This window comes from Sapajus apella, unplaced genomic scaffold (genome assembly GCF_009761245.1).
Source record: "Sapajus apella isolate SASKATOON/1434 unplaced genomic scaffold, GSC_monkey_1.0 scaffold231, whole genome shotgun sequence".
Classification (NCBI taxonomy): domain Eukaryota; kingdom Metazoa; phylum Chordata; class Mammalia; order Primates; family Cebidae; genus Sapajus; species Sapajus apella.
The window spans coordinates 479022-492943 of record NW_022437171.1 but is presented as its reverse complement, the minus strand read 5'-3'; the positions used below and the strand labels follow the sequence as shown (position 1 = coordinate 492943).

The 13922-nt window shown below is 52.0% G+C and overlaps 1 protein-coding gene and 1 long non-coding RNA gene across 16 annotated transcripts in view; one reads left to right on the top strand and one right to left on the bottom strand.

Moving 5' to 3' along the window:
* The window catches only part of CLTCL1 (clathrin heavy chain like 1), a 105740-nt gene that overhangs the window by 87659 nt on the left and 4159 nt on the right, over positions 1–13922 (top strand). For 9 of the 13 annotated variants that reach the window (XR_004266042.1, XM_032271413.1, XM_032271416.1 and 6 more), the window contains 5 exons: positions 1717–1884; positions 1958–2107; positions 6122–6253; positions 9847–9957; positions 10206–10376. Coding sequence is in view for 12 of the 13 variants with exons in the window: in XM_032271413.1 (XP_032127304.1) it covers positions 1717–1884; positions 1958–2107; positions 6122–6253; positions 9847–9957; positions 10206–10376 (732 nt within the window). In the remaining variant the exon portion in view is untranslated. The remainder of the gene's footprint in view (positions 1–1716; positions 1885–1957; positions 2108–6121; positions 6254–9846; positions 9958–10205; positions 10377–13922) is intronic. The other 4 variants (XM_032271415.1, XM_032271417.1, XM_032271414.1 and 1 more) reach the window with 3 other exon arrangements.
* LOC116544809 lies at positions 4229–13829 on the bottom strand. Of its 3 annotated transcripts, XR_004266045.1 has the most exons (4): positions 12399–13829; positions 9877–9933; positions 5013–5133; positions 4229–4534 (listed from the first exon to the last, which is right to left on the bottom strand). It is a non-coding gene; the product is annotated as an uncharacterized LOC116544809 (long non-coding RNA). The 3 variants fall into 3 exon arrangements; XR_004266044.1 differs by having other exon boundaries at positions 4229–5133; XR_004266046.1 differs by having other exon boundaries at positions 4229–5133; positions 9877–9930.

Genomic DNA, 13922 nt, shown 5'->3' with positions numbered 1-13922 from the left:
AATACTTGAGGAGTAGGGACAGGAGCTGGGAGAGCGGCTAGAGGCTGTTACAGTGGTCTAGGCGAGAAGGGACAGTGACTCTAAGGGTGGTGGTGACAGGGTCAGAGGTGATCAGGCCATCAGGATTGGATGTATGCTTTGAATGAGCAGCCACCTTGATATGCTAATGCCCTGATGTGGAGTGAGAGAGAAAAGCCAAGGATAACTCTGTTTGGTTTTGGCTTGGATGAGTAGAAATACAGAGTTATCACCAGTGGATGAGGGGAAGACTGAAGGTACGGCGTGGAAGGGAAGGACAGGAATTACTTTTTGGACACATGGTGCTAAGTCTTGAGCTGCCCACTGGATGCTGAGGTGGGAGCATCATGTAGGCAGTTGGAGACACTTCTGGAGCTCCGCAGAGGAGCCCAGCTAGAGCAGTGAACCGGGAGATGCTGACATGTAGATGATCCAGTCTGCCTCTCCACCTTCACTCATCCCCTGGGGACTGCCCAGCAGGGGTGGGCTGAGGAAGAGAGCAGGAGCAGCCAGTACAGTGGGAAGAAAACCCAGAGAGTGTGCCGGCTTCTGGATGCACTGGGGAAGAGGGAGCGGTCAGCAGGGCCAGGGCCTGCTGCTAGGCAGACAGCAGGATGGCAGGGCCAGGGGGCTGCCCGTGACGTGGAGCTTGGGGCAGACTCAGCCTGATGGTGGCTGGAGAGGAATGGGAACAGTTGTTTTGAAGAGTTTTTGCTGCAAATGGAAGTAGAAAAAATGGGATAGTAGCTGGCAGGGCCATGGGGTCGAGAGGAAGCGTTTAGGACAAGAGGATTAGCGGGATGCTCGCTGCACCCAGCTGTGGAGAGAAAAGATAAGGCAAAAGAGAAAGGAGGAGTCACCAGAGCAATGGCCTTGGTAGGCGAGCCGGTGGGATGGAGCTGCGGGCTGGGCAGGTTCTAGACAGAAGCACAGGCGGCTTGTCTATAGCTGATTGGGGGGTGCGGATGTTGCCAGCAGACAAGTGTGCCATGGAGAAATGAGGTTAGCCTGAGAGTGGAGGGGGCACAGAAGGGTGTCCTCCTTGGGAAAGCAAGAGGTGTGAGGCACTCCTCTAGGTTGGGCCCTCTCTCCCAGGGGTGTGGGCGTTAAAGGGAGAGGGTCTCGTTACTGGGTGTTTCTCCAGGGTTTCTGCATGCTGAGCAGGGTGTAACCAGACATCTGGTCTTGTCTAGGGAGCATGACAGAGGGGCGTGGGGCTAAATGCAAGGGGCCGGCCATCATAATTAGGGACACAGTGAAACAGCAGCGGCCTGGCATCGTGAGTGGAGTGGAAGGCTTGTTGGAGCCAGGATCTCAGTCATGAGCTGTGGCAAGGGATTAAAACCAATCATTCTCAGACACCATTACACCCACTTCCTTTTTTTTTTCTTTTTCTATTTCTTTTCATAAAAATGGTGTTACTAATCTGCACTCACTAAACTTGAAAATTGTAGTGAAGTGTGCTACTGGTAATTGTCAGATGATCCAGTAAGTTGCTAAGTGAATGGCATGGTCTGTAGCACAGCATGTGCACACGTTTTCTTCACACGTGGCTCCTCAGGATCATTCCCAGTTACCAGCACAGTCCCTGCAGTGTGGGCATGGGCTGGAGGGTCCCTGCAGTGTGGGCATGGGCTGGAGGGTGGCTGTGGGACGTGTGCAATCACTCTGCCCCACATGTGGCTATTGGTCTTTCAGGATCGCGGCTACTTTGAGGAGCTGATCTTGTTGCTGGAAGCGGCCCTGGGCTTGGAGCAGGCCCACATGGGCATGTTCACAGAACTGGCCATCCTCTACTCCAAATTCAAGCCACAGAAGATGCTGGAGCACCTGGAGCTCTTCTGGTCCCGTGTCAACATCCCAAAGGTACCGTTTGCTCCTTGCAGTCTGGCGGCTGTGGCCACATGCGGCACAAGACGACCCTGGCCTCCCTGTCCAGGTGCTGAAGGCTGCAGAACAGGCGCACCTGTGGGCTGAGCTGGTGTTCCTCTATGACAAATACGAGGAGTATGACAATGCCGTGCTCACCATGATGAGCCACCCCACCGAGGCCTGGAAGGGGGGTCAGTTCAAGGACCTCATTGCCAAGGTAAGAGGGGACACAGAGCACTGGCTCCTGCCAGGCCCTATTCTGGGTGTGGGGAATGGACAGGCGGGAGTGGATTGAGTGCCAGTATGCCCCCATGCCGTGTGTGCGTTCACTTGTATGAGTCCACCACCCTCTGGGCAAGTGGTGGTAGTTCCATCTGTGAAGGAAACTGACACTTAGGAAGAGCAGGTGACCTGTCCAGGGCCTCACAGCTAAGCTGTGGACAGGGTCAGGCCAGCATGCAGCCATGGCCCTGAAGCCCTGCAGCCCTACCTGCCCCTCCCACCACACTACGCCCTTGTGGCCAGGCCTTGGTTTGCTCTTCCTTCTGCCCTATCAGCTCAAGGCTCCCAGCCCCGCTTCCTGTGGTTGTTTTTCACCATCAGACCATTTTTAAAATTCATGTCTCTTCCTGCAAAATTGCCAGCCCTGGAGGAAGAGTGCAGGCACCTGTGAGAGGCACAGTAAACACTCCTAGGGGGTGAAGGAGCCCAAGGCTGCTGGGACCTTTGGCCTTACCTGTCTGGGAGTGGGCCTCCATCCTGTAGCCTCCCTGGGCTAAACCGGGACCCAAGTTCCTCTGCTAGCCGCCACACTTTTGGGTGGTGTCGGGTTTGGGTACCATGGTCAAGTGAGCCTTTGTTGTTTTGTTTCTGGTCTCTTAGGGAGTTCAACCTCAGGACTCACTCTCTCCAGCACTGTGTGTGACTTTGGTGAAGGGGCTGGAATTCTCTATCCTCGGCCCCCATCCCTTTGCATTGGGTATCTGCACTTTGTGCCATGGTCCTTGAGTGACTGACTTATCACTGTCTGCTGTGACTGGAGCAGCACAGCAGTGAGCTGTGGCCTCTCTCATGCGCCTTCTTTTCCACATGCGGCGACTGAGGGTGGCTATGAGTGGCAGGTGGGCTGCAGGGTGAGGCCTTCAGCCTCTGCCTTTCCTGGGAACTGTTTGAAGGACCCCAGTGTTGAGCACCAGGCCACACACCAGAGCTTCTTGTTGGAGGACATCCGTGTTACTGGGCATGGTGGTGCATGAAGGCGGGGGCCTTTGCCAGGGCGTCCCACCCTGAGCGGAGTCTGCAGGTTACTGGAGGGAGTGCAGCCAGCTCACACCTTACCATGGCCTGGCACGTATGGCTGGTGCTTTGTAGATATGTCTGTGTGCTGGAAAATCCATACTTAATCAATCCTGTGTGTACTTTATTCACATTTTAACTCCTCTGATACAAGGGTGTTTTTAAAAATTGCCGAGCCATGGTGGAAGTGGCCATTATTTTGTTTCTTAGTGGCATGTAAAATAATAGCAGGACAGCTGAGACTCACTGTGTGCAAGAACAACATCTCCCATCTGCTGCCTGCAGGGCTGATGGCCAGGTCCAGTTCCTAGTGTGACCCATGCTTCTACTACACACTGCCATGTGGGAGACAGACACTGTCAGCTCAGGTGTGAAGGGGACAGGAGGACACTCACTGGTGCAGGGGCCAGTCAGATGGGTGACAGCAGTCTGTATTTAGGGTACACGATAGCAGGTGCTTTGGAATCCACTTAGCCACAGGGCTGGGCCACAGGCTAGGCAGTGGCAGCCTGAGCAGGGGGCCTTGCTAACTCAAACAGGGGGTACCCCAGCTCAGCCATTCACTGTCTCTCTCCATGTGGGTTAGGGTGTCACTGCTGTGAACCTCGTTATCCCATGAATACAATGGACCTCATGTTTCCTCCTGGCCAAGTGGACCATAGCAGGTGCCTGGCATCCAGTGGGCGCTTCTTGTGGGTCATGCAGCATAGTACACTGGCCGGCCAACCTGGAGCCTGTGATGAAATCTGAGCTTCAGTTTTCTCTTTTTTTTTATTTTTAATTTTTTAAAATTTATTTATTTATTTAAGACACAGTCTCGCTCTGTTGCCCAGGCTAGAGTGCAGTGGCACAATCTCGATTCACTGAAACCTCCGCCTCCCGGGTTCAAGCGATTCTCCTGCCTCAGCCTTCTGAGTAGCTGGGACTACAGGCACATGCCACCATGCCTGGCCAATTTTTGTAGTTTTAGTAGAAACAGGGTTTCACCATGTTGGCCAGGCTCGTCTCTAACTCCTGACCTTGGGTGATCCACCCGCCTTGGCCTCCCAAAGTGCTAGAATTACAGGCATGAGCCACCGCTCCTGGCCTTCAGTTTTCTCATCTATAAAACAGGGATACTACCATGTCTTCTGGGGTGCTAGCTGACCGTGCTAGTGGGCATGGGCCTGCCAGTGTTCCGTGTCCTGGCACATGGCTGATGGACTCGCCCCATACTGTCTCTAAGCTTGGATCTGGAGGACACTCCAGAGGGCCCCTGATTCCTCCTGTGGTGCAGAGGACTCCAGATCCCAGCAGCTTAACCCAGCAGAGATGTGCGTGTCCCTCGAAGGCCTCAGCACCAGAGGAACTGGGTGAGAACGTGGCAATTGTGCTCCGCCTTAAATGGTGTTCCGGCCATGCTGCATGGACCTGTTCAAAAAGCCCAAAGCACACATCGTCCCAGGTGTCCCACAAGAGAAGCCAGGACTGCTGGTGCCCCACATCAAGTCTGCCCACTCACATGATGCCCCGAAGAGCCTCAGTGAAATGGGCTTGTCTTCAGATGGTTCCTCTCCTTCAAGGGAGGCCCAAGGAGCCTTGCAGTTGGTAGGGAAGCAGGTGGTGCTTTGAGGCGACTCACCACAGAAGGTGAGCTTGGGTCCCTACCCGCCCCCTCAGCCCCACATCACATCCTGACCGCCCTTCTTTTTGTTAGATGTCTGGTTGAGACCCTCTGACCTGGCCCTGCTGCTGCCGAGTAAAGGGCCAGCCTGGAAGGCTGACAGATCCTAGAGCTCTGACATGAGTGGACCCACAGTGGCCTGTGGCTGAGTCTGGGGGCTCACCAGTGCCACAGGTGAAGCTTTGTGATGAGGCCAGGTCACCATTCTGCTCTGCATCCATGGGGGTGGGTACTAGGGACCTTGCTGCCTGTCTGGGTCAGAATCTCTGGTGACGGTGAGTGCTCTAGCACAAAAGGGCAAGAGAAGGAAAAAGCAGAGACCCTGAAGTGGTCAGTAAGCCATAGAGGGGCCATGAGGACACTCTGTGTCTGCCTCTTAGTCAGAAGACCTCACCGGGTCCCACATTTTTGCCAGGTTACCCAAACCTAGCGGTGCTGGAGTCTCCAATGGTGAGCACCCTAGGCTCCCAGCATGGCTTTAGCTCCAGCTGTGCCCTGCACATACCCCAGGTCCCCCCACACTCGCACAGACACACTTACCACCACTGGCTTGGTTCATGGCCATGCTGGCATGTTCCCTGAACAGCAGAGCTGTGTGCAGGCCTTGGACATCGATGCCACAGTCAGCAAGCCACCAAATGACATCGCCAAACAAGAGAATGGTGGCAGACCAGTGGGGAAAGTGCTGAGACAAAGCAGCCTGGCCAGACCTCGAGACCCAGGAGGACAGGCACAGGGTCCACTTAGCATGGTCTGCTTTGCCTGGGCTGGCCATCAGGTCTCACCCAGGTTCTGAGCACCACAGTGTTTCAGCTGAAAAGTTCTGGGGATGTCACAGGATGTGCTGTCCACTTGGTTACAGCTCAGGCTGAGCCTTCAAAAGGAAGGCTGGGGTAATCTTGCTTGGATGGAAAGATACAGTGTTGTTTGGTTTTGCTGTTGGGCTCTATTCTGGCTGATTACACTTCATTCATTCATTCATTCAGCAGATACTGGTTGTGCATCGACTCTGCATCAGATACCAGTGTGGGTGCTGGGTTGAGGCAGGGAACCCTGAGGCTGGCCTCTGAAGAAAAATGCTTGGTGTGTCAGTGCTAGGGGGAAAAATACCTCAGGGATGCAAGGAGGCACATTCACGAGCCATTGAGTCTTAAGGGGGTGGTCGTGGCAGGCCTCAGTAGTAAAGTGCCGTTTGAGCAAAACCTGGAAGGAGCCCTGGGGTGTCTGGACACAGGGGCAGGGACTGACCCTCAGCTTTGTTCCTCCCACCAGGTTGCCAACGTTGAACTATGTTACAGAGCCCTGCAGTTCTATTTGGATTACAAACCACTCCTCATCAATGACCTGCTGCTGGTGCTGTCCTCCCGGCTAGACCACACCCGGACAGTCAGTTTCTTTTCAAAGGTAAGTCAGCCAAAACCCCGGGTAGAAGAGTGTATTGGGCTAGCTCTGACAAAGTTATCTGAATGACAGCACCTTTGTAGAGTTTCTGAAATGACCCCTAGCCAACTTGAAGATTCACCAGTGTATCAAACTCTGTTAGGTTTCAGATACAAGGATACCTCTCGTATCACACTTCACTTTATTGTGCGTCTCAAATTCTGTGATTTTTAAAAGACTGGAGGATTGTAACCCTGCAATGAGCAAGTCTGTCAGCACCTTTTTCCAACAGCGTGTGCTCACTTTGTGTCTCTGTGTCACATTTTAGGAATTCCCACAATAATTCAAATTTTGTCATTATTATATATGTTATAGTGATCTATGATCAGTGATCTTTTTTTTTTTTTTTTTTTTTTTTTTTTTTTTGAGACAGTCCTCTGCTGCCCAGGTTAGAGTACAGTGGTGTGATCATAGCTCACTGCAATCTCAAACTCCTAGCCTCAAGAAATCTTCCTGCCTTGGCCTCCTCCAAGTGCTGGGATTACAGGTTTGAGCCAGTGCACACAACCAGTGATCTCTGATGTTACTATTGTAATTGTTTAGGGAAGCTCCTATAAGAAGGCAAACTTAATGGATAAATGTTGTGTGTGTTCTGAATGCTCCACTGACTGGCCATGCCCTGGTCCCTCTTCCTCTCCTTGGGCGTCCCTGTTCCCTGAGACAAAACAACAGTGAAATTAGGCTAATCAGTCTGGGCACAGTGGCTCACGCCTGTAATCCCAGTACTTTTGGAGGCTGAGGAAGGTGGATCAAGAGGTCAGGAGTTCAAGACTAGCCTGGCCAAGATGGTGAAACCCCATGTTTACTAAAAATTAAAAAATTAGCCGGGCACAGTGGCAGCTGCCTGTAATCCCAGCTACTCAGGAGTCTGAGGCAGGAGAACCACTTGAACCCAGGAGGCAGAGGTTGCAGTGAGCAGAGATCACACCACTATACTCCAGCCTGGACAAGAGAGTGAGACTCTGTCTCAAAAAAAAAAGAAATTAGGCTAATTAATGGCCAGGCATGGTGGTTCATGCCTGTAATCCCAGCACTTTGGGAGGCCAAGGAGGGCAAATGACAAAGGCAGGCAGATCACCCGAGGTCAGGAGTTTGAGACCAGCCTGGCCAACATGGTGAAACCTCGTCTCTACTGAAAATACAAAAGCAGCCCAGCGTGGTGATAGGCACCTGTAGTCCCAGCTACTTGGGAGGCTGAGGCAGGAGAATCGCTTGAACCCAGGAGGTGGAGGTTGCATTAGGCTGCGATTGTACCACTGTACTCCAGCCTGGGCCACAGAGGGAGGCTCCATCTCAAAAAAAGAAAAAAAGAAGAAAGAATAAGTTGTGGTATTCTATAGCAGTCAGTTGACTGTCCTTAACAATAATTTTTTGTGCATTTCAAGGCCAGGCACAGTGGCTCATGCTGTAATCCCAGCAATTTGGTAGGCTGAGGCAGGCAGATCACCTGAGGTCAGGAGTTTGAGACCAGCCTGGCCAACATGGTGAAACCTGTGTCTTCTAAAAATACAAAAAATTAGCCAGGCATGATGGCAGGCACCTATAATCCCAGCTACTTGGGAGGCTGAAGCAAGAGAAACACTTGAACCCAGAAGGCAGAAGTTGAGTGAGCCAAGATCATGCCCCTACACTCCAGCCTGGGCAACAGAGCTCTGTTTCAAAAAAAAAAAAAATTATTGTGCATTCAAAATAGCTAGAAGAGAATGTTCCCAACACAAAGAAATGATAAATACTTAAGGTGATGGACATCCTAATTACCCTGATTTGATCATTCCACATGTGTACATGTATCAGAATATCACATATGTTGTCCATATGTAATATTGATATTATTGATACATGATAGTTGTCCAATAAATTTGCACAACTATCATGTATCAACAAAAAGTTGAAAATAAATAAGACATCATTATATAAGGAAAATTTCCATATTAACAGAAGTTTGGAAGAAGTGGATTCCAACCCTCCTGGATGACTTTGAGGGTTCAGGACTTCAGTGGAAGAAGTCACTGCAGATGTGGTAGAAACAGCAGGAGGACTAGAATTAGAAGTGGAGCCTGAAGAAGAGGTTGAATTGCTGCAATCTCAGGATCAAACTTAAACAGATGAGGACTTGTTTCTTAGGCATGAGCAAATAAAGTGGTTTCTTAAGATAGAATCTACTCCTGGGGCAGATGCTGTGAACATTGTTGAAATTACTATAAGGGATTTAGAATAGTACATAAACTTAGTTGATAAAGCAGCAGCAAGGTTGGCACTGAGGCCAATTTTGAAAGATGTTCTACTGTGAGTACAATGCTACTGAAGAGCACTGCATGCTGCAGAGCAGTCTTTTTGTTTGTTTTTGTCTTATGCAACACAAGTCCAGAGTGGTCTTACATAAAAGGAAGAGTCAGTCAGTGAGGCAAACCTCACTGAGGTCTTATGTTAAGAAATTGCCTTCTGGGCACAGTGGCTCATGCCTGCAATCCCAGCACTGTGGGAGGCTGAGGTGGGTGGACCACAAGATCAGGAGTTCAAGACCAGCCTGACCAACATGGTGGAACCCCATCTCTACTGAAAATACAAAAAGTAGCCAGGCATGGTGATGTGCACCTGTAATCCCAGCTACTCAGGAGGCTGAGGCGGGAGAATCGTTTGAACCCAGGAGGCAGAGGTTGCAGTGAGCTGAGATCGCACCACTGTACCTGCCTGGGCAACAGAGCGAGACTCCATCTTAAAAAAAAGAAATTGCTGTCTAGGCACAGTGGTTCACGCCTGCAATCCTAGCACTTTGGGAGGCCAAGGCAGGCAGATCACCTGAGGTCAAGAGTTTGAGACCAGCCTGGCCAACATGGAGGCACCCCATCTCTACTAAAAATATAAAAATCAGCCAGGCGTGGTGGTGGGCATCTATAGTCCCAGCTACTCAGGAGGCTGAGGCAGGAGAACCACTTGAACCTGGGGGGCAGAGATTGCAGTGAGCCGAGATTGGACCACTTCACTCCAGCTTGAGCGTAAGAGCAAAACCCCATCTCAAAAAAAAAAAAAGAAAGAAAGAAAAAGAAATTGCCACAGCCTCTCTAGCCTTCAGCAGCCACCACCTGGATGAATCAGCAGCCATCAGCATTAAGGCAAGACCCTCCCCAGCAAAAAGATTACAGCTCACTGAAGGCTCAGGTGATTGTTAGCATTCTTTAGCAATAAAGCATTTTTAATTAAGGTGTGTACTCTGTTTCTGTAGACGTAATGCTGTTACACACTTAACATGCTGCAGCATAAACGTTAGTTAATATGACTCACTTTATTGAAATATTCACTTTATTGTGGTGGTCTGGAACCAAACCACAGTGTCTTTGAGGTGTGAGTGTCTATGGTGACATTGGCATCCACTGAATGGCCCAGACAGTCCTCTTTGTGTGAGTATAGGCCTTTTGGTTCCAAGTGTCCAGAAAGTGCCCCAGGCTCCAGAGCTGGCCTATTCAAGTGGATGGCATGCATGTGCCCACCTGTACCCCTGCCTAGTATCCCCAGAACAAGCTTGGCCAAGTGCCTTGATGTTTCCCCCAACTTGTCAGGCAGGTCAGCTGCCCCTGGTGAAACCCTACCTGCGGTCAGTCCAGAGCCACAACAACAAGAGTGTGAATGAGGCACTCAACCACCTGCTGACAGAGGAGGAGGACTATCAGGTGGGTGTGCAGGAGGGAGCCCTATCCCGGGTGGGCTGAGCTCATCCCCTGCACCTGCCATTCTGTTCTCAAAGCAGGCTGCTTTTGCACAGGAGGGTGTGCAGGCCCTATGGGACACCAGTGGATATATGGGTAGGGGCCTTTCTAAGGCCATGGTGATAGCAACAGCCATCAAGTAACACAATGTGCCTGCTCTATGTGCAGGCAGCCCCTATCAGTGTCCCATCCCTCAAAGGCTATCTTCCTAGGGCTTAAGGGCATCTATCGATGCCTATGACAACTTTGACAACATCAGCCTGGCTCAGCGGCTGGAGAAGCACCAGCTGATGGAGTTCAGGCGCATTGCGGCCTATCTGTACAAGGGCAATAACCAGTGGGCCCAGAGCGTGGAGCTCTGCAAGAAGGATCATCTCTACAAGGTTGGTGTCCCGGGCCCCTGTTTCCTTCCACCCTTCCGCCTCAGTGTGCCTCCTGATGCTTTGGGGATCACACCCCTTCCCTCTTGTTCCTGAGACCTGGCTCTGAGCTTCACCAGGAGATCCTCATGGTGGGTGGTGGGATTGGTGTTAAGGGGAGACCATATTTAGAACATGGGGTAACAGTTGAGAGTGATCTAAAACCCCTTAAAAATTGTTTGGATTGAGAGACTTACAGAGCCTTATGGAGTTGATTATTTTCGTGGCAGTTCTGTGTAAGTTTCACTCTACCAAAACAGTGTGGCAAGATTCACTTCTTAGCACCCACTTTACTTCCTATGAAGATTTGGGGAATTACCTGTAATCTCAGTGCTTTGGGAGGCTGAGGTGGGGCGTGCTTGAGCCCAGGAGTTTGAGACCAGCCTGGGCAGCATGGCAAGACCCTGTCTTTCCAAAAACTTCACTGGGTGTAATGATGGATATTAGTACCAGCTACTTGGGAGGCTGAGAAGGGAGGATCACTTGAGCTCAGGAGTCGGAGGCTGCAGTGAGCTATGATCACACCACTGCTCCCTAGGCAACAAGGAATTTTAGAACCTAAATTAAAATTAAATTCAAAGGCCCAGCAGTGGCTCACGCCTATAATCCCAGCACATCCGGAGGCCAAGGCGGACAGATCACTTGAGGTTAGGAGTTCAACACCAGCCTGGCCAATATGGTGAAACCCCATCTCTGTTGAAAATACAAAAGTTAGCTAGGTATAACGGTGCACATCTGCAATCCCAGCTACTTGGGAGGCTAAGGCAGGAGACTCGCTTGAACCCAGGAGGTGGAGGTTGCAGTGAGTGAAGATCGCACCATTGCACTCCAGCCTGGGTGACAGAGTGAGACACTGTCTGGAAAAAAAAAAAAAAAAGGAAAAAAATAAAATCACATTCAAAACATTTGTTTCAAAGCTGAGTACAGTTGTATACACCTGTAGTCTCAGCTACTTTAGGGGCCGAGGTGAGAGGATCACTTGAGAGGGAAAAAAAAAAAGAATGTGTTTTTCTGCTGGTAAGAGGTATCTTAGTACCATTCTTCGACTGGGGTCCAGGCATCTGCCAGGCAGGTTGGGCTGCCTGGAGGGACCACCAAGACCCTGAAGGCATTAACATCCTCTGCCTGGCCTGAACATCTGCCCGGGGAGTAAGGTGGAGTTGTACCAGAGGGTCTTTGGGCTGTGTTACACAGCTGAGCCAATTCCCAAGGTCTCCATGTTCCCAGAGACTCTGGACTTGACCTGAGGGTGTTACTTCTGGAGTTGGCCTTGGGCATTCCTGAGTATCTTCCCAGGACACATGGACAGCTGCCACCTCTTGTCCAGCACAGGGGCTTCATTCTCATGGCTCCTGGGCTGTGGCTCTTGGCTCGGACTCCATGGAGGCCTGTGATCCCTGGCATCAGTGTTGCATTGTGTTTGACCTTACTTTGTCACCTCCAGTGTTTTGGAGTGTCCGTGACATCCAGCCCTTAGTGACACTGCTTGTGGTCCTTCCTGAGGTGCCCACAGGGGCTCCTGAAAAGGGAACAGAAAGGAAAAGCTGCTGAGGCTCTGAGACCCCAAGTGGAGGTCTCTGGACCTGGCTTCTGGGAAGAGGCAGCTGGGCTCAGACACAACTGAGGAAAGGCCACCCTCAGCTGGCTGGTCACAGCCAGTCTGTCTCACCCATGTGGACCCTGTCAGGGGCTTAAACACAGCCTCCTCCACACTCAGGCAATGATGAGTGAGCAGGGCCGTAAGTGCTGCCAGAGGTCTACTGGCCTTGCCAGCCACCCACTCCAAGCCACGTGGGCCCAGAAGAGAGTCCAGAGGACAAAGCCACAGATAGAAAGTAGCTGAGCATACAGTGGCTCTAAGCCAGGGGTGACTGTAGCCCCAGGGAATGTTTGGCTGTCACAGCTGAGGGTGTGGTGCTACATGTAGGAGGTAGAGGCAGGATGGGGCCCACAAGCCCCGATGCACAGGTGGCTCCCCCCACATACCTCCCAAGGTCAGCACTGCCATTGAAGGAGCCTACCCTGAGGCCAGAGATGAAGCCTCCTGGAGTCTTCCTGGAGGGGGTGGCCAGGTCACAGTGTGTCCAGTCAGGGGCAAAGCCATCCAGCAACAGAAAAACATATTTCCAGATGACAGAAGTAGCATTTAGATGAAAACTTGGTCAGTGGGGCCCTCCTATACTCACCAGTGAAGAGCAGGGTCCTGCAGGTGTAGACTGGAGAGCTGGACACAGGGATGGGACCGGGATCGAGCTGCCCTGAGAGTGGCATGGGCCAGGGTGGCGATGAGAGAAGAGGACTTGGGAGTGCCTAACTCGAGCTGGCTCCAGGCCGCAGGAGCAGGAGGCTGACTGGGAGCTTCCCAGGGGCTGCTTCTACTGGAAGTCCTCTGGGAAGCCAGTGAGACAGTCTCTGAGGCCCACAGAGGAGGGACAGTGCGGTGCCCACTTTCAGCACATGTGGAGGACAAGTCAGCAAGGGTAGGTTGGGCCAGTGGAGGGCACGGCAGGGAGCAGGTGTCACAGGTCCTCAAAGTGGCGACCCAAAGGCACCAGGAGCTCTCACTTGAGGGTCAGAATCCTGGTGCCTTTGTAGGAACAGTGTGGGACAGGAGGTAGCGCTCGGTGAGCAGCATGCCGACAGGAGAGAGTTCTTTCTGGAGCCAGCTCAGCATGTTGGATCCATGCGGATGTGGGTACTGGGCGTCCTCAGGGGCCTTCCAAGCGGAACTCAGAGGCACGTGCTGCAGGGCGGGTATGTGGAGCTGGGACTGCCACAGGGTATCCTTGGAGAGCACAGGTCATTGTCAGTGGGTCATGGCCAACTCCAGGTGGAGTGGCCTTGTGTACCTGATTTCATCTGGGTCTCAGGTTCCTGGTCTCAGAAAGGAATACTAATAGCCCTTGCCACAGAGGGCCATGCTGGAGTCAGATGATCCAGTGCCTGTTGTGGGGCTAAAAAGTAGAGAATGGCCACAGAAAGTGCAGGCTGGTCAGGACTGGTCAGGTGCATGTGTTATCAATGATACTGTCTTAGACAAATGCATTTGCAAGGATGAAAATAGCAGTTAGGGGTTTTTGAGCCACTTGAAGACAAAGCAAATTGCTGTTTCTAGAGCAGTAGCCATATCCCTCCTGACTGCTCCCCTGGTGTCATGCTCCATGGGCCTGAGCACAACACCTCTGCAACACCCCAACAACCCCCAAACCCCCATCAGTGCCTGCCTCACAGCAACCTGTGCACGCCCTCTGCCCTCAGGGCCAGAGTTCCTGTCTCCCATGGCACCTGTGCCTCTGTGAGCCACCTGCAGGCAGTTCCACAGGGGCTAAGAGGACCATGCTCTGTCCCCTCCACAGCCCCTGGAGGGGGTACCAGTGGGCAGCAGGGTGCCAGGAATGGCTCGGCCATGGGTCCAGACTTGCTCCACAGTGCAGGAAGGCCTTCGTGGAGCCTGGCGCCACTCCCTGCCCTGCTGGTCCAGCTGCTGCAGGCACAAGGCCTCTGCTTGCA